At 51.0% G+C, this 24,367-nt stretch overlaps 1 protein-coding gene across 1 annotated transcript in view; it reads left to right on the top strand.

Moving 5' to 3' along the window:
• The window catches only part of CSTPP1 (centriolar satellite-associated tubulin polyglutamylase complex regulator 1), a 236,756-nt gene that overhangs the window by 198,439 nt on the left and 13,950 nt on the right, over window positions 1-24,367 (top strand). The window contains exon 7 of the mRNA XM_088459449.1: window positions 17,997-18,109. Within this exon, the coding sequence (XP_088315575.1) occupies window positions 17,997-18,109 (113 nt within the window). The remainder of the gene's footprint in view (window positions 1-17,996; window positions 18,110-24,367) is intronic.

Below are 24,367 nucleotides of genomic sequence, written 5' to 3' on the forward strand. Positions count from 1 at the left end.
AGAGACTCTGGGGCCTCAATCACTGTTGTGAGCCCCTGCCTAATTGATCCTGCCACAGTACTGCAAGGTCACACTACCAAAGTGACCGTGGCAGGCGGAACGGAGCAAGAGGTACCTGTGGCGAGAGTCTACCTGGACTGGGGAGCTGGCCCAGAGTTGAGGGATGTTGCCGTCATGGATGGCCTTCCAACCGATGTGGTCCTGGGGAATGACCTTGGTGGTGGAATCGTTGCCATATTTGCTGACGCCATCGCCCAGAGTCAAGTTTCCGGATTACAGTCTACATCAACTGCACCAGAACAGCCCAGCCCAGAGGAAAAGACCACAGCGGCTAGACAACTGCGAGCACAGCCTACCACAGCATCAACCAGCCCAGAGGAAAAGATTACAGCGGCTAGATCAGCACATCTACCCAGCATGCCTTTTGCCTCTGGTATGCCTACATCCCCTAGCAACGCAGAGGATGTTGGTTCCGGCTCATTGGATCCTGTGAGGGTGCCCAGTGATGCTCCTGTCCCTAGTGGTTTGCCAACTCCGGCGGTGAGTATGAGTGACCACGCTGACTTCCCTTTGACTGACCTCAACCAAACTGACCCTAGCGATCCCAACCCATATCCCCCTGTAGAATGTCCCTACTTAGAAGGAAGTGAGGGCCCCAGACAGGAGTTCAGGGAAGCTCAGCTTGCTGACCCATATCTGGAAGGCATATCGTGCCAAGCTGGCAGCGGCCTTTCAGGGATAGCGGCAGTGGGTGTTACCTGGCGGGGAGGGTTAAGGTACAGGGAAGCCAGGAAGGTAGAAGGGGATAGGCCAGTTAGGGAGCAAGGTCCCCTGCTTGTGCCAAGTAGATCGGAGAAGACACGCAGCCTACCCGTGGTGGATTCCACACGGAGCTCAGAGGCTGGTGATCTGCCCGCCATCGCTGTGGAACAGGTAGCGGACAAGGTGGTGAGAGAAGGCCTAGGTGACAGGGTAGGTTCCCCTAGTCATAGGTCATTGGAGGAGGATGGTAGGGCAGGTCTGACAGGTAGTACAGACAGATGCCAGGTGGAGATGACCGAGGTGCAGTGCCCAGGGTATAGTGTAGGGGGAGACAGTGGTAGGCTCAGACCAGTGGGGGTGGAGGCAACCAGAAACTGTCCCCGTCCCACAACCCCAAGACAGGTACTGACCTTAGGAACTGTAAGGCCCTACGGACGAGTTGTCCCTGACCTTAGTGCTGTAGTGATACCCCTTACAGAATTGACCAGGGAGGGACTTCCCAAGTCAGTGGACTGGATACCCGCTTGTGAGTTGGCATTCCAGTCATTCAAGGAGACTCTGGTACTAGCTCCAGTGCAGAGGACGCACATTCAAGACCAGGACATTGTGGTACGAACTAATGCGTCTTTGCACGGACTGGGAGCAGTACGGAGCAAGGAGGAGCCATATGGGCAGGAGCACGCTGTGGCTTATTTGAGCCGTATACTGCTACGGTGGGAGGTGGGGTATGCCACAATTGGAACACAGTGGTTGGCAATTGTTTGGGCATTGGAACACCTTCGGCACTATGTGTTCGACCGGCCCCCCAAGAGGGAAACTGACAGACTGTTGTGGTGGAGCCTTGGACTTCAGTATGACTATTTGGAAATTGTGCACAGACAAGGAAAGGCCCACTGCAATATGGATGAACTGTCAAAGGCCGGAGCCAAAGCCCCCCAGGTAGCTTCCCTGAACCCCCCAAGAGACTGCGGGACCAGGAGCCAAATCGTTGGGACATGGCCCTCTGGTGTCCCGCTTGAGGGGGGGGTAGAAATTTCTTAAATTTTTTTAGCTTCTCAGTACAAACAAAACAGAGCGTGTATGTTGTATGTGATACGCCACGTGTGCATTGGCGGCCGCGGCACTGAAGGGGTTAACCCCAGTGCTGCGGCGCCATTTTTAAATACCCAAATAGGAGCTAGGCACCCTGTATTTAATGTCACCGGCGCTAGGCGCCGAGTGTTTAATGTTTTATGTTGCCGTGGCAGCGTGTTAACCCCCCGGCGTACTGCACCGGGGTGGGGGCTTTATGTTGGTGCCGCAGCCCCGGATCATCTCCGCCGGCTGCGGCAGAGCGACAGGAGGGCCCGACGCTGGGGACCGGGAGCCTGGCTCCCGGCGCCCCAGCTCCACAGAATGGAGGGCAGGGAGCCGCTCCACGCTGGGACCCGGGAGTGTGACTCCCGGCGTCCCAGCTCCACAGGGATGCCGCTGGTCCCTCTGTGCCGGCTGCTTATAGCGGCCAGGCAGCTGAGGGCAGGGCGGGATGCTGACCACTGGGGACCGGGAGCTGAGCTCCCGGCGCCCCAGGGCAGCAGGAAGCCGCTGCAGCCGGGACAAGTGTCCTGAGCTGCAGGGCTGAGCACTGCACGGGGCCAGGTAGCCACACGCTGGGAATCGGGAGCGCTTGCTCCCGATACCCCGTGCGGAGGGAGAGGCTGTGCATGGGGCCACACGCTGGGATCCGGGCAAGCCGGTTCCCAGTTTAGCAATGCTGGGCTGTCCAGGGAAGAGGCAGCAGAAGCTGGGAGACCGGGGAAGCCAGTCGCTGGGAGACCGGTGAACCAGGGCTGGATGCCGACTGCTGGGGGCTGGGAGCGCAGCTCCCACCACCCCAGCTACCTGGCAATGTGGTAGGTGCTGGGGGAGCTCTGTGTTGTGCTACAGCCCCCAGGCCATCTCCGGAGATTGCAGGGATGGGGAGCCCAGCGCTGAGCGCTGGGCAGTGTAAAGTATACAGATAAATCAAGAGTATATATAAAATGTAATATAAAAGGTGTATACAGCACTGAGCCAGGAAGAGCAGTCCAGAGCTGCAGTGCTGCTGTGTATAACAACAGTTAACTGTATTTCAAGTGTGATTGTATGTATTTTAAATGTATAAGTTAAAGTAAAGTGCACTTACCTGTGATTTCCCTGGACGGCTAGGGGGATCCAGTCCTCAGTGGGCTGCTGGATCTTCCAGCCCGTCCAGGGAAATAAAGTATCCTCCTATGCGGCCTCATGCCTGGAAGTGGGATAAGGAGGTGCAGAGGGAGCTGGCTAATGCAGCCAGCTAAGAATTTCCAGCGAGCTCCAAACGGACTCTCCTCCGTGGCCAGGAATCTCTGCCAGGGACCCTGCTTGCCCACCTCTGGAGCTCAGATTCGGGCAAGAGTAGCAAGCTTGGTCCCTTAGCAGATTCCTGGAAGTCCGTTTTCGGAGGGAAATCCTTATCTTCCCAGGCTGTCCAGACGGAGCGGAGCCGTGGGCGACCAACAGAATTGTGCAAAACGCTATTCCATTCTCCTGCTGTTCTGGCTAAGAGCTCCGTGTCTTCAAGTTCAAGCCCTCTGCCAAGCTACCGTGCAGACATGGTCCATTGCGAGGGATCAGATGGGAACAGCCGACACCAAACAGGAGGTGTGTCCGCAGTTGGTCAACGCATACGCAGCAGAAGTGGTTCCAGCTGCCTAGGCAGGAGCCTGATTGTACGTAAAAAGCGGTTCCAAACGCCGATGGTTGAGTTTGGTGGTGGCAGCATCGTTACACGCCCACGGCGTAGTGGGCGGAGTCAGTGACAGGCGGTCACTGACGGTGAGTGGGAGTCCAAAAGTGCTAACCCGTGACCAGTGACGGCCTAGGCAAAAGGCGTCCGGTCACATCTGGTGGCATAGCGGTGGGATAATCCCAGGTGGCTTTTCGGTCACCCGACGAGAGAAGCCGAGTTACTCAGGAGAGGAGTAACTGCAGTTCAGGAGAACGCGCAGGATTACTGATAACAGCGGAATGGAGTTGCATCAGACTGAGGTGGAAAGTGCGGCCAGCGTACGTAACAATGGACGCCCCTCAGAACGCGGTGAGAGCAACAAGTCCCGCCCCCTCTCGCAGCAGTTATGTTTCTCAGCATTGCCCAGCATGGCAGGGATCCCAACGTCCCTGGGGGGACAGAATGGATTCCCTAGCGGATCGGCTAGCGGAATTGGGAGAAAGGGCAACGGAACAAGAACGTATGCTAATCATTCGGATGTGGCATGACGAGCGGGCACCATGGGCCGTGGTACCCCAAGCACCGTTGCAGACTGCTGTACTGGGATCAGATCGTATCCAGTTTGCCAAGTTTGCAGACAGCAATGGGGACATTGATGGACATTTGCAAGTATTTGAAAGAACTTGAAAACTACACGATTTACTCAAGCAGCAGTTGGTCAGACACCTGGTGCCCACATTGCACGGAGAGGCCTATCGAGGAGTGGCCACCGAGTACTGCGGTGACTATGATGAAGTCGTAAAGGCCCTCCTACAGTGATACTTTGTCACTCCTGAGTCCTACAGGAAAAAGTTCCGGGACTTGCCCAAGAACCCTACCAGCACCCATGAGCAGTTCGCCACTCAGCTGAGGCAGTACGTGGTGAAGTGGGTGAAGGGATCTGGTGCCACTAACTGGGAAGCACTGATTGATCTGCTATGCCAAGAGCAGTTCTACCGCAGGTGCGCCCCAGAGGTGAAGGAGTGAGTGCTAGACCGGGAGCCACCCAGCCTGAAGATGGCGGCCCAGTTAGCGGACAAGTATGTGGCAATTCGGCCACAAGGGCAGAAGCGCCCGACTAGTAGCTGACTCCAATGGACTGTACAATCAGGGGAACACCCCTCTTCTGCTCATCACCCTCCAAAGCGGGAATCCTCCAACCCGGGTGCTCTTGGCCAGCAATCGCCCCGCCCTGTCCCTGCAAATCATCAGAGACCACCGGGGCCCCGACTGGTCAAGAAGTGTTATGACTGTGGGAAAATCGGACATCTGAGGATGAACTGTCCCACACCCCAAACACCCCAGACTCGTGCCCCAAATCCGAGTGCTGGAGCCCGGCTTGCTTGCCTGACCCGGGGAGGTGAGCCCAAAGAGACTGTTCCTACTCCAGCCAGTCCAATGGAGTGTGGGGAGAATCAGGTGGACTCTACGGAGAGAGTCACCTACATGGCCAAGGGGCTACCCCAAAATGTGTGGCGGCACCTGCAAACGGTCCAAGTGGGGCCCCTGCAGGGACAACGATTAAGAGACTCTGGGGCCTCAATCACTGTTGTGAGCCCCTGCCTAATTGATCCTGCCACAGTACTGCAAGGTCACACTACCAAAGTGACCGTGGCAGGCGGAACGGAGCAAGAGGTACCTGTGGCGAGAGTCTACCTGGACTGGGGAGCTGGCCCAGAGTTGAGGGATGTTGCCGTCATGGATGGCCTTCCAACCGATGTGGTCCTGGGGAATGACCTTGGTGGTGGAATCGTTGCCATATTTGCTGACGCCATCGCCCAAAGTCAGGTTTCCGGATTACAGTCTACATCAACTGCACCAGAACAGCCCAGCCCAGAGGAAAAGACCACAGCGGCTAGACAACTGCGAGCACAGCCTACCACAGCATCAACCAGCCCAGAGGAAAAGATTACAGCGGCTAGATCAGCACATCTACCCAGCATGCCTTTTGCCTCTGGTATGCCTACATCCCCTAGCAACGCAGAGGATGTTGGTTCCGGCTCATTGGATCCTGTGAGGGTGCCCAGTGATGCTCCTGTCCCTAGTGGTTTGCCAACTCCGGCGGTGAGTATGAGTGACCACGCTGACTTCCCTTTGACTGACCTCAACCAAACTGACCCTAGCGATCCCAACCCATATCCCCCTGTAGAATGTCCCTACTTAGAAGGAAGTGAGGGCCCCAGACAGGAGTTCAGGGAAGCTCAGCTTGCTGACCCATATCTGGAAGGCATATCGTGCCAAGCTGGCAGCGGCCTTTCAGGGATAGTGGCAGTGGGTGTTACCTGGCGGGGAGGGTTAAGGTACAGGGAAGCCAGGAAGGTAGAAGGGGATAGGCCAGTTAGGGAGCAAGGTCCCCTGCTTGTGCCAAGTAGATCGGGGAAGACACGCAGCCTACCCGTGGTGGATTCCACACGGAGCTCAGATGCTGGTGATCTGCCCGCCATCGCTGTGGAACAGGTAGCGGACAAGGTGGTGAGAGAAGGCCTAGGTGACAGGGTAGGTTCCCCTAGTCATAGGTCATTGGAGGAGGATGGTAGGGCAGGTCTGACAGGTAGTACAGACAGATGCCAGGTGGAGATGACCGAGGTGCAGTGCCCAGGGTATAGTGTAGGGGGAGACAGTGGTAGGCTCAGACCAGTGGGGGTGGAGGCAACCAGAAACTGTCCCCGTCCCACAACCCCAAGACAGGTACTGACCTTAGAAACTGTAAGGCCCTACGGACGAGTTGTCCCTGACCTTAGTGCTGTAGTGACACCCCTTACAGAATTGACCAGGGAGGGACTTCCCAAGTCAGTGGACTGGATACCCGCTTGTGAGTTGGCATTCCAGTCATTCAAGGAGACTCTGGTACTAGCTCCAGTGCAGAGGACGCACATTCAAGACCAGGACATTGTGGTACGAACTAATGCGTCTTTGCACGGACTGGGAGCAGTACGGAGCAAGGAGGAGCCATATGGGCAGGAGCACGCTGTGGCTTATTTGAGCCGTATACTGCTACGGTGGGAGGTGGGGTATGCCACAATTGGAACACAGTGGTTGGCAATTGTTTGGGCATTGGAACACCTTCGGCACTATGTGTTCGACCGGCCCCCCAAGAGGGAAACTGACAGACTGTTGTGGTGGAGCCTTGGACTTCAGTATGACTATTTGGAAATTGTGCACAGACAAGGAAAGGCCCACTGCAATATGGATGAACTGTCAAAGGCCGGAGCCAAAGCCCCCCAGGTAGCTTCCCTGAACCCCCCAAGAGACTGCGGGACCAGGAGCCAAATCGTTGGGACATGGCCCTCTGGTGTCCCGCTTGAGGGGGGGGTAGAAATTTCTTAAACTTTTTTAGCTTCTCAGTACAAACAAAACAGAGCGTGTATGTTGTATGTGATACGCCACGTGTGCATTGGCGGCCGCGGCACTGAAGGGGTTAACCCCAGTGCTGCGGCGCCATTTTTAAATACCCAAATAGGAGCTAGGCACCCTGTATTTAATGTCACCGGTGCTAGGCGCCGAGTGTTTAATGTTTTATGTTGCCGTGGCAGCGTGTTAACCCCCCGGCGTACTGCACCGGGGTGGGGGCTTTATGTTGGTGCCGCAGCCCCGGATCATCTCCGCCGGCTGCGGCAGAGCGACAGGAGGGCCCGACGCTGGGGACCGGGAGCCTGGCTCCCGGCGCCCCAGCTCCACAGAATGGAGGGCAGGGAGCCGCTCCACGCTGGGACCCGGGAGTGTGACTCCCGGCGTCCCAGCTCCACAGGGATGCTGCTGGTCCCTCTGTGCCGGCTGCTTATAGCGGCCAGGCAGCTGAGGGCAGGGCGGGATGCTGACCACTGGGGACCGGGAGCTGAGCTCCCGGCGCCCCAGGGCAGCAGGAAGCCGCTGCAGCCGGGACAAGTGTCCTGGGCTGCAGGGCTGAGCACTGCACGGGGCCAGGTAGCCACACGCTGGGAATCGGGAGCGCTTGCTCCCGATACCCCGTGCGGAGGGAGAGGCTGTGCATGGGGCCACACGCTGGGATCCGGGCAAGCCGGTTCCCAGTTTAGCAATGCTGGGCTGTCCAGGGAAGAGGCAGCAGAAGCTGGGAGACCGGGGAAGCCAGTCGCTGGGAGACCGGTGAACCAGGGCTGGATGCCGACTGCTGGGGGCTGGGAGCGCAGCTCCCACCACCCCAGCTACCTGGCAATGTGGTAGGTGCTGGGGGAGCTCTGTGTTGTGCTACAGCCCCCAGGCCATCTCCGGAGATTGCAGGGATGGGGAGCCCAGCGCTGAGCGCTGGGCAGTGTAAAGTATACAGATAAATCAAGAGTATATATAAAATGTAATATAAAAGGTGTATACAGCACTAAGCCAGGAAGAGCAGTCCAGAGCTGCAGTGCTGCTGTGTATAACAACAGTTAACTGTATTTCAAGTGTGATTGTATGTATTTTAAATGTATAAGTTAAAGTAAAGTGCACTTACCTGTGATTTCCCTGGACGGCTAGGGGGATCCAGTCCTCAGTGGGCTGCTGGATCTTCCAGCCCGTCCAGGGAAATAAAGTATCCTCCTATGCGGCCTCATGCCTGGAAGTGGGATAAGGAGGTGCAGAGGGAGCTGGCTAATGCAGCCAGCTAAGAATTTCCAGCGAGCTCCAAACGGACTTTCCTCCGTGGCCAGGAGTCTCTGCCAGGGACCCTGCTTGCCCACCTCTGGAGCTCAGATTCGGGCAAGAGTAGCAAGCTTGGTCCTTTAGCAGATTCCTGGAAGTCCGTTTTCGGAGGGAAATCCTTATCTTCCCAGGCTGTGTCCAGACGGAGCGGAGCCGTGGGCGTTGCCCAGCTCCGAGGTTTAGCCCAGGCACAGGTGAGTCACCACTCTCCCTTGCCATAAGGACAATGTTAAACGTGCATGTGGCTAGCACATGCACAGGTCATGCACTTATGATGATTGGTTGGAAACCACAAGGCGGGCTTACCCCCTGTGGAAATGTGTATTAGAGTGGCATAAAAGAAGGGCTTGTGCCTAGTAATATTGTACATCCTTGTGAATCCTGTGTGGAGAAGAATTGCTGTAACATCTTGTATTGTATGCTGAAATTCCCCTTCAATCCGAAGGGAGGGTCTTTTTTAAGACTGAGAGCAATAAACACCTTTGCCTTTAAATTCTATTACATCTGTATCCTGCGACCAACAGAATTGCACAAAATGCTATTCCGTTCTGCTGTTCTTGGTAAGAGCTCCGTGTCTCCAAGTTCAAGCCCTCTGCCAAGCTTCCGTGCAGACCTGGTCCATTGCGAGGGATCAGGTGGGAACAGCGACACCAAACAGGAGGTGTGTCCGCAGTTGGTCAACGCATACGCAGCAGAAGTGGTTCCAGCTGCCTAGGCAGGAGCCTGATTGTACGTAAAAAGCGGTTCCAAACGCCGATGGTAGAGTTTGGTGGTGGCAGCGTCGTTACACGCCCACGGCGCAGTGGGCGGAGTCAGTGACAGGCGGTCACTGACGGTGAGTGGGAGTCCAAAAGCGCCAACCCGTGACCAGTGACGGCCTAGGCAAAAGGCATCCGGTCACAGCCCTGTGAACAGACTGCTATGTAGCCTCTCCTATTCACCCCCCACTCACACCAATGTCACTGTGTGTCCTGTGCACAGGCTGCTATGTAGCCTCTCCTATTCACCCACCACTCACACCAATGTCACTGTGTGCCCTGTGCACAGACTGCTATGTAGCCCATCCTATTCACCCACCTCTCACACCAATGTCACTGTGTGCCCTGTGCACAGGCTGTTATGTAACCTATCCTATTCACCCACCTCTCACACCAATGTCACTGTGTGCCCTGTGCGCAGACTGCTATGTAGCCTATCCTATTCACCCACCACTCACACCAATGTCACTGTGTGCCCTGTGCACAGACTGCTATGTAGCCTATCCTATTCACCATCACTCACACCAATGTCACTGTGTGTCCTGTGCACATACTGCTATGTAGCCTATCCTATTCACCCACCACTGACACCTATGTCCATGTGTGCCCTGTGCACAGACTGCTATGTAACCTCTCCTATTCACCCACCACTCACACCAATGTCACTGTGTGCCCTGTGCACAGTCTGCTATGTAGCCTATCCTATTCATCCACCACTCACACCAATGTCACTGTGTGCCCTGTGCACAGACTGCTATGTAGCCTCTCCTATTCACCCACCTCTCACACCAATGTCACTGTGTGCCCTGTGCACAGACTGCTATGTAGCCTATCCTATTCACCCACCACTCACACCAATGTCACTGTGTGCCCTGTGCACAGTCTGCTATGTAGCCTATCCTATTCACCCACCACTCACACCAATGTTACTGTGTGCACTGTGCACAGACTGCTATGTAGCCTCTCCTATTCACCCACCTCTCACACCAATGTCACTGTGTGCCCTGTGCACAGACTGCTATGTAGCCTATCCTATTCACCTACCACTCACACCAATGTCACTGTGTGCCCTGTGCACAGACTGCTATGTAACCTATCCTATTCACCCACCTCTCACACCAATGTCACTGTGTGCCCTGTGCACAGACTGCTATGTAACCTATCCTATTCACCCACCACTTACACCAATGTCACTGTGTGCCCTGTGCACAGTCTGCTATGTAGCCTATCCTATTCACCCACCACTCACACCAATGTCACTGTGTGCCCTGTGCACAGACTGCTATGTAGCCTCTCCTATTCACCCACCTCTCACACCAATGTCACTGTATGCCCTGTGCACAGACTGCTATGTAACCTATCCTATTCACCCACCTCTCACACCAATGTCACTGTGTGCCCTGTGCACAGACTGCTATGTAACCTATCCTATTCACCCACCACTTACACCAATGTCACTGTGTGCCCTGTGCACAGTCTGCTATGTAGCCTATCCTATTCACCCACCACTCACACCAATGTCACTGTGTGCCCTGTGCACAGACTGCTATGTAACCTATCCTATTCACCCACCTCTCACACCAATGTCACTGTGTGCCCTGTGCACAGACTGCTATGTAACCTATCCTATTCACCCACCACTTACACCAATGTCACTGTGTGCCCTGTGCACAGTCTGCTATGTAGCCTATCCTATTCACCCACCACTCACACCAATGTCACTGTGTGCCCTGTGCACAGTCTGCTATGTAACCTATCCTATTCACCCACCTCTCACACCAATGTCACTGTGTGCCCTTTGCACAGTCTGCTATGTAACCTATCCTATTCACCCACCACTCACACCAATGTCACTGTGTGCCCTGTGCACAGTCTGCTATGTAACCTATCCTATTCACCATCACTCACACCAATGTCACTGTGTGCCCTGTGCACAGACTGCTATGTAGCCTCTCCTATTCACCCACCTCTCACACCAATGTCACTGTATGCCCTGTGCACAGACTGCTATGTAACCTATCCTATTCACCCACCTCTCACACCAATGTCACTGTGTGCCCTGTGCACAGACTGCTATGTAACCTATCCTATTCACCCACCACTTACACCAATGTCACTGTGTGCCCTGTGCACAGTCTGCTATGTAGCCTATCCTATTCACCCACCACTCACACCAATGTCACTGTGTGCCCTGTGCACAGACTGCTATGTAACCTATCCTATTCACCCACCTCTCACACCAATGTCACTGTGTGCCCTGTGCACAGACTGCTATGTAACCTATCCTATTCACCCACCACTTACACCAATGTCACTGTGTGCCCTGTGCACAGTCTGCTATGTAGCCTATCCTATTCACCCACCACTCACACCAATGTCACTGTGTGCCCTGTGCACAGTCTGCTATGTAACCTATCCTATTCACCCACCTCTCACACCAATGTCACTGTGTGCCCTGTGCACAGTCTGCTATGTAACCTATCCTATTCACCCACCTCTCACACCAATGTCACTGTGTGCCCTGTGCACAGACTGCTATGTAGCCTATCCTATTCACCCACCACTCACACCAATGTCACTGTGTGCCCTGTGCACAGTCTGCTATGTAACCTATCCTATTCACCATCACTCACACCAATGTCACTGTGTGCCCTGTGCACAGACTGCTATGTAGCCTATCCTATTCACCCACCACTCACACCAATGTCACTGTGTGCCCTGTGCACAGACTGCTATGTAGCCTCTCCTATTCACCCACCTCTCACACCAATGTCACTGTGTGCCCTGTGCACAGGCTGTTATGTAACCTATCCTATTCACCCACCTCTCACACCAATGTCACTGTGTGCCCTGTGCGCAGACTGCTATGTAGCCTATCCTATTCACCCACCACTCACACCAATGTCACTGTGTGCCCTGTGCACAGACTGCTATGTAGCCTATCCTATTCACCATCACTCACACCAATGTCACTGTGTGTCCTGTGCACATACTGCTATGTAGCCTATCCTATTCACCCACCACTGACACCTATGTCCATGTGTGCCCTGTGCACAGACTGCTATGTAACCTCTCCTATTCACCCACCACTCACACCAATGTCACTGTGTGTCCTGTGCACAGTCTGCTATGTAGCCTATCCTATTCACCCACCACTCACACCAATGTCACTGTGTGCCCTGTGCACAGACTGCTATGTAAACTATCCTATTCACCCACCAATCACACCAATGTCACTGTGTGCCCTGTGCACAGTCTGCTATGTAAACTATCCTATTCACCCACCACTCACACCAATGTCACTGTGTGCCCTGTGCACAGTCTGCTATGTAAACTATCCTATTCACCCACCACTCACACCAATGTCACTGTGTGCCCTGTGCACAGACTGCTATGTAGCCTATCCTATTCACCATCACTCACACCAATGTCACTGTGTGTCCTGTGCACATACTGCTATGTAGCCTATCCTATTCACCCACCACTGACACCTATGTCCATGTGTGCCCTGTGCACAGACTGCTATGTAGCCTATCCTATTCACCATCACTCACACCAATGTCACTGTGTGTCCTGTGCACATACTGCTATGTAGCCTATCCTATTCACCCACCACTGACACCTATGTCCATGTGTGCCCTGTGCACAGACTGCTATGTAACCTCTCCTATTCACCCACCACTCACACCAATGTCACTGTGTGTCCTGTGCACAGTCTGCTATGTAGCCTATCCTATTCACCCACCACTCACACCAATGTCACTGTGTGCCCTGTGCACAGACTGCTATGTAAACTATCCTATTCACCCACCACTCACACCAATGTCACTGTGTGCCCTGTGCACAGTCTGTTATGTAAACTATCCTATTCACCCACCACTCACACCAATGTCACTGTGTGCCCTGTGCACAGTCTGCTATGTAGCCTATCCTATTCACCCACCACTCACACCAATGTCACTGTGTGCCCTGTGCACAGACTGCTATGTAGCCTCTCCTATTCACCCACCTCTCACACCAATGTCACTGTATGCCCTGTGCACAGACTGCTATGTAACCTATCCTATTCACCCACCTCTCACACCAATGTCACTGTGTGCCCTGTGCACAGACTGCTATGTAACCTATCCTATTCACCCACCACTTACACCAATGTCACTGTGTGCCCTGTGCACAGTCTGCTATGTAGCCTATCCTATTCACCCACCACTCACACCAATGTCACTGTGTGCCCTGTGCACAGACTGCTATGTAACCTATCCTATTCACCCACCTCTCACACCAATGTCACTGTGTGCCCTGTGCACAGACTGCTATGTAACCTATCCTATTCACCCACCACTTACACCAATGTCACTGTGTGCCCTGTGCACAGTCTGCTATGTAGCCTATCCTATTCACCCACCACTCACACCAATGTCACTGTGTGCCCTGTGCACAGTCTGCTATGTAACCTATCCTATTCACCCACCTCTCACACCAATGTCACTGTGTGCCCTTTGCACAGTCTGCTATGTAACCTATCCTATTCACCCACCACTCACACCAATGTCACTGTGTGCCCTGTGCACAGTCTGCTATGTAACCTATCCTATTCACCATCACTCACACCAATGTCACTGTGTGCCCTGTGCACAGACTGCTATGTAGCCTCTCCTATTCACCCACCTCTCACACCAATGTCACTGTATGCCCTGTGCACAGACTGCTATGTAACCTATCCTATTCACCCACCTCTCACACCAATGTCACTGTGTGCCCTGTGCACAGACTGCTATGTAACCTATCCTATTCACCCACCACTTACACCAATGTCACTGTGTGCCCTGTGCACAGTCTGCTATGTAGCCTATCCTATTCACCCACCACTCACACCAATGTCACTGTGTGCCCTGTGCACAGACTGCTATGTAACCTATCCTATTCACCCACCTCTCACACCAATGTCACTGTGTGCCCTGTGCACAGACTGCTATGTAACCTATCCTATTCACCCACCACTTACACCAATGTCACTGTGTGCCCTGTGCACAGTCTGCTATGTAGCCTATCCTATTCACCCACCACTCACACCAATGTCACTGTGTGCCCTGTGCACAGTCTGCTATGTAACCTATCCTATTCACCCACCTCTCACACCAATGTCACTGTGTGCCCTGTGCACAGTCTGCTATGTAACCTATCCTATTCACCCACCTCTCACACCAATGTCACTGTGTGCCCTGTGCACAGACTGCTATGTAGCCTATCCTATTCACCCACCACTCACACCAATGTCACTGTGTGCCCTGTGCACAGTCTGCTATGTAACCTATCCTATTCACCATCACTCACACCAATGTCACTGTGTGCCCTGTGCACAGACTGCTATGTAGCCTATCCTATTCACCCACCACTCACACCAATGTCACTGTGTGCCCTGTGCACAGACTGCTATGTAGCCTCTCCTATTCACCCACCTCTCACACCAATGTCACTGTGTGCCCTGTGCACAGGCTGTTATGTAACCTATCCTATTCACCCACCTCTCACACCAATGTCACTGTGTGCCCTGTGCGCAGACTGCTATGTAGCCTATCCTATTCACCCACCACTCACACCAATGTCACTGTGTGCCCTGTGCACAGACTGCTATGTAGCCTATCCTATTCACCATCACTCACACCAATGTCACTGTGTGTCCTGTGCACATACTGCTATGTAGCCTATCCTATTCACCCACCACTGACACCTATGTCCATGTGTGCCCTGTGCACAGACTGCTATGTAACCTCTCCTATTCACCCACCACTCACACCAATGTCACTGTGTGTCCTGTGCACAGTCTGCTATGTAGCCTATCCTATTCACCCACCACTCACACCAATGTCACTGTGTGCCCTGTGCACAGACTGCTATGTAAACTATCCTATTCACCCACCACTCACACCAATGTCACTGTGTGCCCTGTGCACAGTCTGCTATGTAAACTATCCTATTCACCCACCACTCACACCAATGTCACTGTGTGCCCTGTGCACAGTCTGCTATGTAAACTATCCTATTCACCCACCACTCACACCAATGTCACTGTGTGCCCTGTGCACAGACTGCTATGTAGCCTATCCTATTCACCATCACTCACACCAATGTCACTGTGTGTCCTGTGCACATACTGCTATGTAGCCTCTCCTATTCACCCACCTCTCACACCAATGTCACTGTGTGCCCTGTGCACAGGCTGTTATGTAACCTATCCTATTCACCCACCTCTCACACCAATGTCACTGTGTGCCCTGTGCGCAGACTGCTATGTAGCCTATCCTATTCACCCACCACTCACACCAATGTCACTGTGTGCCCTGTGCACAGACTGCTATGTAGCCTATCCTATTCACCATCACTCACACCAATGTCACTGTGTGTCCTGTGCACATACTGCTATGTAGCCTATCCTATTCACCCACCTCTCACACCAATGTCACTGTGTGCCCTGTGCACAGACTGCTATGTAGCCTATCCTATTCACCCACCTCTCACACCAATGTCACTGTGTGCCCTGTGCACAGACTGCTATGTAGCCTATCCTATTCACCCACCACTCACACCAATGTCACTGTGTGCCCTGTGCACAGACTGCTATGTAGCCTATACTATTCACCCACCACTGACACCTATGTCCATGTGTGCCCTGTGCACAGACTGCTATGTAACCTATCCTATTCACCCACCACTCACACCAATGTCACTGTGTGCCCTGTGCACAGACTGCTATGTAGCCTATCCTATTCACCCACCTCTCACACCAATGTCACTGTGTGCCCTGTGCACAGACTGCTATGTAGCCTATCCTATTCACCCACCACTCACACCAATGTCACTGTGTGCCCTGTGCACAGACTGCTATGTAGCCTATACTATTCACCCACCACTGACACCTATGTCCATGTGTGCCCTGTGCACAGACTGCTATGTAACCTATCCTATTCACCCACCACTCACACCAATGTCACTGTGTGCCCTGTGCACAGACTGCTATGTAGCCTATCCTATTCACCCACCTCTCACACCAATGTCACTGTGTGCCCTGTGCACAGACTGCTATGTAGCCTATCCTATTCACCCACCACTCACACCAATGTCACTGTGTGCCCTGTGCACAGACTGCTATGTAGCCTATACTATTCACCCACCACTGACACCTATGTCCATGTGTGCCCTGTGCACAGACTGCTATGTAACCTATCCTATTCACCCACCACTCACACCAATGTCACTGTGTGCCCTGTGCACAGACTGTTATGTAGCCTATACTATTCACCCACCTCTCACACCAATGTCACTGTGTGCCCTGTGCACAGACTGCTATGTAGCCTATCCTATTCACCCACCTCTCACACCAATGTCACTGTGTGCCCTGTGCACAGACTGCTATGTAGCCTATCCTATTCACCCACCACTCACACCAATGTCACTGTGTGCCCTGTGCACAGACTGCTATGTAGCCTATACTATTCACCCACCACTGACACCTATGTCCATGTGTGCCCTGTGCACAGACTGCTATGTAACCTATCCTATTCACCCACCACTCACACCAATGTCACTGTGTGCCCTGTGCACAGACTGCTATGTAGCCTATCCTATTCACCCACCTCTCACACCAATGTCACTGTGTGCCCTGTGCACAGACTGCTATGTAGCCTATCCTATTCACCCACCACTCACACCAATGTCACTGTGTGCCCTGTGCACAGACTGCTATGTAGCCTATACTATTCACCCACCACTGACACCTATGTCCATGTGTGCCCTGTGCACAGACTGCTATGTAACCTATCCTATTCACCCACCACTCACACCAATGTCACTGTGTGCCCTGTGCACAGACTGCTATGTAGCCTATCCTATTCACCCACCTCTCACACCAATGTCACTGTGTGCCCTGTGCACAGACTGCTATGTAGCCTATCCTATTCACCCACCACTCACACCAATGTCACTGTGTGCCCTGTGCACAGACTGCTATGTAGCCTATACTATTCACCCACCACTGACACCTATGTCCATGTGTGCCCTGTGCACAGACTGCTATGTAACCTATCCTATTCACCCACCACTCACACCAATGTCACTGTGTGCCCTGTGCACAGACTGTTATGTAGCCTATACTATTCACCCACCTCTCACACCAATGTCACTGTGTGCCCTGTGCACAGACTGCTATGTAGCCTATCCTATTCACCCACCTCTCACACCAATGTCACTGTGTGCCCTGTGCACAGACTGCTATGTAGCCTATCCTATTCACCCACCACTCACACCAATGTCACTGTGTGCCCTGTGCACAGACTGTTATGTAGCCTATACTATGCAAGTGAACACGAGCCCAACGTACCCCCCACCCCCACCCCTTACCGGCCACGCACATGGTGCCACACCTATCTCTTGCATTGATGATGTCAATACATTTTGTTTTTCTTATTGCTCAGCTTTAACTTGATGGATTCAGATGAAACAAAGTTTCCACTACACAGTGATGCAGTTTTCATGAAAATCAGTTCAGTAGTTTTTGCACCATCTTGGAACAAACAGACACAACGTTCTTATTATAATAGTAAAGATTATTACCACTACTATTATTATTATTATTATTATTATTATTGCATTTAGGTGTAAGACTTATACTAAGCCATAGCAACCAATTTAACAATTTGCATTTATCTGTCTAGTGCATGTTAACGAATCAAGCCTCTGAATGGTTACTATGGGTTACAGCAAATATTGCACGGAAGTGAATGATTGGTAAATAGTGTCCTTCTATGTACATAAATACTGAAGATATTGTCATAACTCTCCGGTCACCATGTCAGAAGTGGTTTAGGTATTATTACATGTCTATGTGACCCTTTTATTACTTTCCATTACATGTAGCAGAGTTATTTTAAAAGTGAGAATATGTTCTGCTCTTTAAAGTGAAAACACCTAATCACACAATTGTCTTCTGTGGTATACTTTTCACAATGGCTATTAACATAATGCAATGATTGAATATTAAGCTTATGTGATGTTTTTATCCTAATCCTGTCTAGTACCTGCCCCTCTGTGCCGCTAATTGGAGAGATACTGAGCAGCGCTCCCCGACTTACTTTCTATGGGTTCTTGATGGCTCTGTCGAAGAATGTTGGTATTAATCAGAACATTGGTAAGTGGCTGCAACTGGGGAATCTGAATTGGATTTTGGAATCCCCATTCTGTTCAGATAGAATATGCTTTGATTGGCTGAGGGCTATACGAGATTGCTCCTGATTGGCTGCCCAGCTATTCAGTGCAAAGGCTCAATAGTGCTTTACTTAGGGTTGGGTAAGGGAGACCGGTAGTCGGGATGCTGGCCGTCAAAAGACAGACAGTGGCATCCCGATGCTGAGAATCCCGACGGGCCCAGTAAGTATAATAACCCTCCCTCCTTCACCCCCAACCCTTAACCTCCCTTCCTGCATCCTAACCCTAAGCCTCACACCCCCACCCTAACCCTCCCCGTTAGTGCCTAAACCTAACTCACCCCCCTTAGTGCCTAACCCCTTCCCCAGTGGTGCCTAAATCTAACTCCGCTTGCCCGCAGCTTAATCCTGACCTCCCCCCCTCCTGCAGCCTAACCCCCTCGTGGTGCCTAAACCTAACCCCCCCTTCCTCCCCACGCGGCTGTCGGGATTCTGGTGTCAGCATATCAACTGATGTTGGAATTCCGGCGCCAGTGTTCTGGCTGCGGGTCGGTATTCTGGCGCCGGGATTTTGACCGCCGGCATCCCGTGCGGTGGTAAACTAACTACATCCCCTTATTGTGCTTTGGATGTTCATTGGGAGCCAAAGGGATTTTTTTCTATTTTCTCTCGAATTACAACATTAAAGTTAGATTATGCAGGAGCAAGATGGAAAAGTCCCTTTTGTTAGGTTTTTAAATAACGCTCAGTTAATATTTAAATAAAATGGAGAACAATATGTAGTTTAGTAGTAATGGGAATCTAAATAGTTAATTCCCCTTGTACATGAGGGCCAGGTGGAGCCTAGTGCCACTCAACATTGGGCTGTGCCTCTAGGTGTGGAGGCTGGTTGTTTTTTGGGAGCCCTCTTAGGAGGTCGGAAATGGGGCAGAGTAGCCCCGATCTCATACAAATGTAAGGGGTGACACCAGATGTTCCTCATCTAGTTGCACCATGTGGTTTGGCAGAAGGTTCAGAGGTTTGCAAAGTGCCTCACAACGTCTGTGATCTGAGTTTTCAGCCTCTAAACCATCATTGTAAGTAACACCTACAGTCAGGGCCTGCAGACCGCATCCCATGTGTGTCCGTTTGCGCACCGCACACCAAACTGCCTTTTTTATTAATCTAACACTAAGGGGCCCATTTATCAATGATCGCTTTTGCAACGTGATCAGCGCATGTCAGTAACGCCCATGATCGCATTGCAAAATGCGATCATACCGGCCGGATGTATCATCTGGGACATGCAGGGACACGCACTCCAAGAGGAACCCGTCCCTGCGATGTCTCCAGAGAGCTGCCGGCCAGTGCAGGGGGTGGTGCACATGCGCAGTCCCGCCCATGCACACCCACCATAGCGGGGGAGGGTTCCGGTGGATCCCTCCGTCGGCTAATTATGCGCGGTGTAGCCCACAGACTACAGCGGCAGATGGCGTTAGCTGCGGGGGCCAATATGTGGAATGCATGGTATTCCAGATATTGATAAATTTGGCAGCATCGCGTCCCCCATACAAACCTATAGGGGAGGCGGCTGCCAGCGGTAATGGAAGGATCACAGCGGGTATAGGGGGTATCTGCTGCAGTCCTTCCTTAATACATCCGGGGGATACTTAGTATTTGAGGTAAACATCCCAACGGGTGTTTTCAGGGGATTATACCTCAAATACACTTTGATAAATGGGACCCTAAGGGGCCTATTTATCATTAAATATTTGCAATATATTCCCCAAAAACACCCGTTTTTGGGGGAAACCTGAAAATATTAAGAATCCCCTGAATGTACCATGGAGAGACTGCAGCAGGTACCCCCTGTCCCCTGCATGTGTTGTTCTGCACCATATTTCACTGTAAGGGGTGGATTCCATTAGGAGCAATGCCGTCGATGTAGTGCGCACATTGGGCCTGATGTAGGTCTGGACGGCATTTCCCAGCCGCAAGTTAGCAGCAGTACCGTCCAGCATATATATAATACTACAGGAGGTATCTATAGGAAGCAGACTCCTCCTGACAGCAATAGCGATGCAAGTGCAGCGTCCGTAGACGGTCGCCATGGTGGCAGCTCCTGCCAGTGTGAGTAAGCTGGTTGCGATGGCGGCAGCACCGGCCAGTGTGAGTAAGCTGGTCGCGATGGCGGCAGCACCGGCCAGTGTGAGTAAGCTGGTCGCGATGGCGGCAGCACCAGCTAGTGTGAGTAAGCTGGTCGCAATGGTGGCAGCACCGGCCAGTGTGAGTAAGCTAGTCGCGATGGCGGCAGCACCGGCCAGTGTGAGTAAGCTTGTCGCGATGGCAGCAGCACCGGCCAGTGTGAGTAAGCTGGTCGCAATGGTGGCAGCATCGGCCAGTCTGAGTAAGCTAGTCGCGATGGCGGCAGCACCAGCCAGTGTGAGTAAGCTGGTCATGATGGTGGCAGCACCGGCCAGTGTGAGTAAGCTGGTTGCAATGGTGGCAGCACTGGCCAGTGTGAGTAAGCTGGTCGCAATGGTGGCAGCACCGGCCAGTCTGAGAAAGCTAGTCGCGATGGCGGCAGCACCAGCCAGTGTGAGTAAGCTGGTCATGATGGTGGCAGCACCGGCCAGTCTGAGTAAGCTGGTTGCAATGGTGGCAGCACTGGCCAGTGTGAGTAAGCTGATCGCGATGGCGGCAGCCTCCGTGACCAGGAAATCTGCGGCACCCCCTGAGACCCTGACCTCTGCACTCCTGGAAAATGTCAGTCATGCTGCAGTTTGGGAGATGACAGGACCTGCTCCACACAACGGCACAACGGGTCCTGCGCAGAACACTGCATTAGGCCACACAATAATGTCCAGACCTGAATCAGGCCTATAGTGGCTGACTCTAAGTAGTGAGCGAATAGAAATTGTCTGTCTGCTTCTGCATGTAGCCCACAGATGCTTTATTTCTACTCTGCTATTTAGATGTGAGTTTGGATGTGCCCCCCCCCCCCACATCTAGCTCCCTCTGCACATGGTACATCTGCCTCCCCTGCAGTGCTGCATGATTTGTCCTGGTACATCTGCCTCCCCTGCAGTGCTACATGGTTTGTCCTGGTACATCTGCCTCCCCTGCAGTGCTGCATGGTTTGTCCTGGTACATCTGCCTCCCCTGCAGTGCTGCATGGTTTGTCCTGGTACATCTGCCTCCCCTGCAGTGCTGCATGGTTTGTCCTGGTACACAGTTACTGGCTTTTTGTGCTTTGCTCCAAACTCCACAATCATCCCCATGAGCCAAAATGACTCTAGCCTCTGAATCACATATATGGGAATCGGTATGTAACCCAGCAGGCATCAAAATGCTGACATCGGCATCCCGATGCTCGGTAAGTATACTAACCCTCCCCCCTTCTCCTGCTAACCCTCCTTACTTACTCCCTAACCCCCCCACCCTGCACCCTAACCCCCCCCCAGTGGTGCCTAACCCCCCCCCCTAATGCCTAGTCCCCCCCCGTGGTACCTAAACTTAACCCTCCCCCCGCACGGCTAACAGTTACATTCGGGTTGGCGGAATTCCGTCGTCGGTCTCTAAACTGGCATCTGCATTTTGACGCCTATGTTTAGTCCCGCGTTGGGATTTCAACAGCCGGCATCCCGTCCGGCTGTAAAATGACTGCATCCCTTTAATGCACCCCTCTGTGGTTACGGACTAAAACGCATGATTTTCTGGCCTATATTTGCCAGCATTGCAAAGGCACATCAATGGCATTGCCTGCAAGTCACCCCTCATTGAATTGACTCATATATTTCTTTAGTAAAATGATTAGTGGAGAACGTACTGATTGCTTTAGTCATGATCAGGTAATGCAGAGGTTCCCAAATGCTGTCCTCAAAGCACCCCACCAGTCCAGGTTTTATAGATGGTTGAGCACGGATAGTTAAATCAAATTAACTGCGGTACAACTATTTAAGTCACCTGTGGTCAAGCATGGATTTCCTTAAAACCTGGACTGTTGGGGTGCCTTGAGGACCGCGTTTGGGAACCTCCGCTCTCACGGCTATGTTTCTGGAAAAATAGGTTCAAGAACTGTGTATAAATATATATTATATATACATATATAATATTTAGAAAAGAAGGCACTCAAAGGGGACTTTAAAATAAATAGTCCTATCTTATAGTTAATGAGAGGTTCAGGAACTCAGTTCCTGCTTGTTCGTGCTGAAAAATAGCCCTGTCTGCTCTAATGGAACAATAGTAAATTAATGACCAGTAATGTCAGAATGCATACTTGGCCTTCTCAAGCATTTAGTTTGGGAATCACTCATAACATTGGGAGTATGTTTGTTTTACTGAGCAAAAAGAATAATGCTAACATACAATACTGTACATCATTTTTAAGAAAATGTTCTTAAAATCTAATTGATCAGCTTAGGTATGGAGCAAAATATGAGTATTTATCGCCACCTAATGGTTAAAATAAGGTACTAGATTACTAATTAATTCAGCAATGTAAAGTGCTTTTAAATACTACTGAACATTGTATGTGTCTGCGTTAGAGATGTCACAACTGATACAATTACAAAATGATAACGTAAAGGGTACTGCTTTTCATATTTTTTTTTTTTTTTTAAATATCTTTTTATTGAACAGCAATAAAACAGTTATACATTGCACAATCCAAGAATTAGAGAAAATAAAATTGTCTGATAAACGACTAGTCTGTTTCTTGGAACAAACAATATACAAACTACTGTTAATCTTTTCAAACTTTTTTTGGAAAATAGTACAAATATAGATTGAAATTATGTCAAAGTACAAAGAAACAAAGTACTTGAATATAATATAATGTAGAAAATTACAAAATTACAAATACTGTATAAAAAAATCAATATAGTACACCGTATAGAAATGCAAGTAAATATACAATCAATGTCACTCAAACTATGCAACTTATAGAGCCAGTGTAAGCAGCAATTGAATTTTGAGTTAACCAATTATCACATCAACTTCGGTATATCAGTCAATCGTTGCGTCAATATAATCTACATCAATGCAGAATTATATTAGAAAAAAAAAAAGGGGGGGAGAGTTAGAATAAAATGATAAAAGAAACAGAAGAAGAAAGAAAGGTGAAATAGAAATAGAGGGGGAATCACTGACAGAAGGTGAGAGATACCTTGTCTGGGGGGATTCACAGAGAGCTACATATAAATAGCACAAATAGGGGCATTTTAAGTGATATTTCTTAGCATAAACCATTCCGTGTGATCAAAGACTTTCCATATGTTATTCTGAATCTGGACCGGTAAACATTGTATGTATGGTTCCCATTTTTTGGAAAAAATCCGTACCCCTCTTTCGATGTTAAAGATAGCCATACGTCTCTCCGCATAAATTACCTCCAGCAGCGCAGTTTTCCATTCCATTAGTGTAGGTGCTGATTTTGAGATCCAGTAATTAAGGATAAGTTGTTTAGCTACTGTAACCATGACTCTCAGAGCAGGTTTCCATGGGCCCAAGGAGGACTCAGACTCCCATATTGAAAATTCTGCGAAAATAAGAGCTGCCGCATTTTTGGACAATTTAAGATGTATCGTATTATTTAGATAACACAAAATTTTATTCCAAAATCTATGGATCTTTCTGCAGTACCAGAGGTTATGCGAGAGAGAGGCATTAGAGCAGTCACATTTCACACAATTTCCCTCCTCCAGTGGCACAAAATGTCTCCGTTGGGCCGGGGACATATATGTACGATTTAAAATTCTAAGATGAATTTCTTGAAGTCTCGCTGACTTAAGGCAGGGTAAAACACAATCCAGATTCGCAACAAATGGCTCCAAGTCACATAATTCGGGTATCTCTGTGTGCCAAGCTTCCGCAACTGGTGCCCAAGCATGTATAGGAATTTCAATCAGGTATTTATATAAATGAGCTATTCTGAATTTGGTTGAGCGACATAAGAGTAGAATGCGACCCATTGTATCTGTGTTAATTGAGATCCATAAAGGATTATCTAAGGATTGAATGAAATGACGTACTTGTAGAAACATAAAAAAATTGTGTACGAGGGATGTCATATTTATCCTGTAATTGTACAAAGGAGAGCAAATTGCCACCCGGATCAAATACATCTTTGATGGACATGATTCCCTTTTGATTCCACATTTTAAAAAGAGGAATGTCAAGTGAAGGGGGAAAACAGGGATTACCCCATAAGGGGATGTACGGGGATGAAAAAGGATTTTTCCCCAAATGTGTATTAACCTTCA

This window comes from Taudactylus pleione, unplaced genomic scaffold (assembly GCF_031769625.1).
Source record: "Taudactylus pleione unplaced genomic scaffold, aTauple2 ptg000911l, whole genome shotgun sequence".
NCBI classification, from domain to species: domain Eukaryota; kingdom Metazoa; phylum Chordata; class Amphibia; order Anura; family Myobatrachidae; genus Taudactylus; species Taudactylus pleione.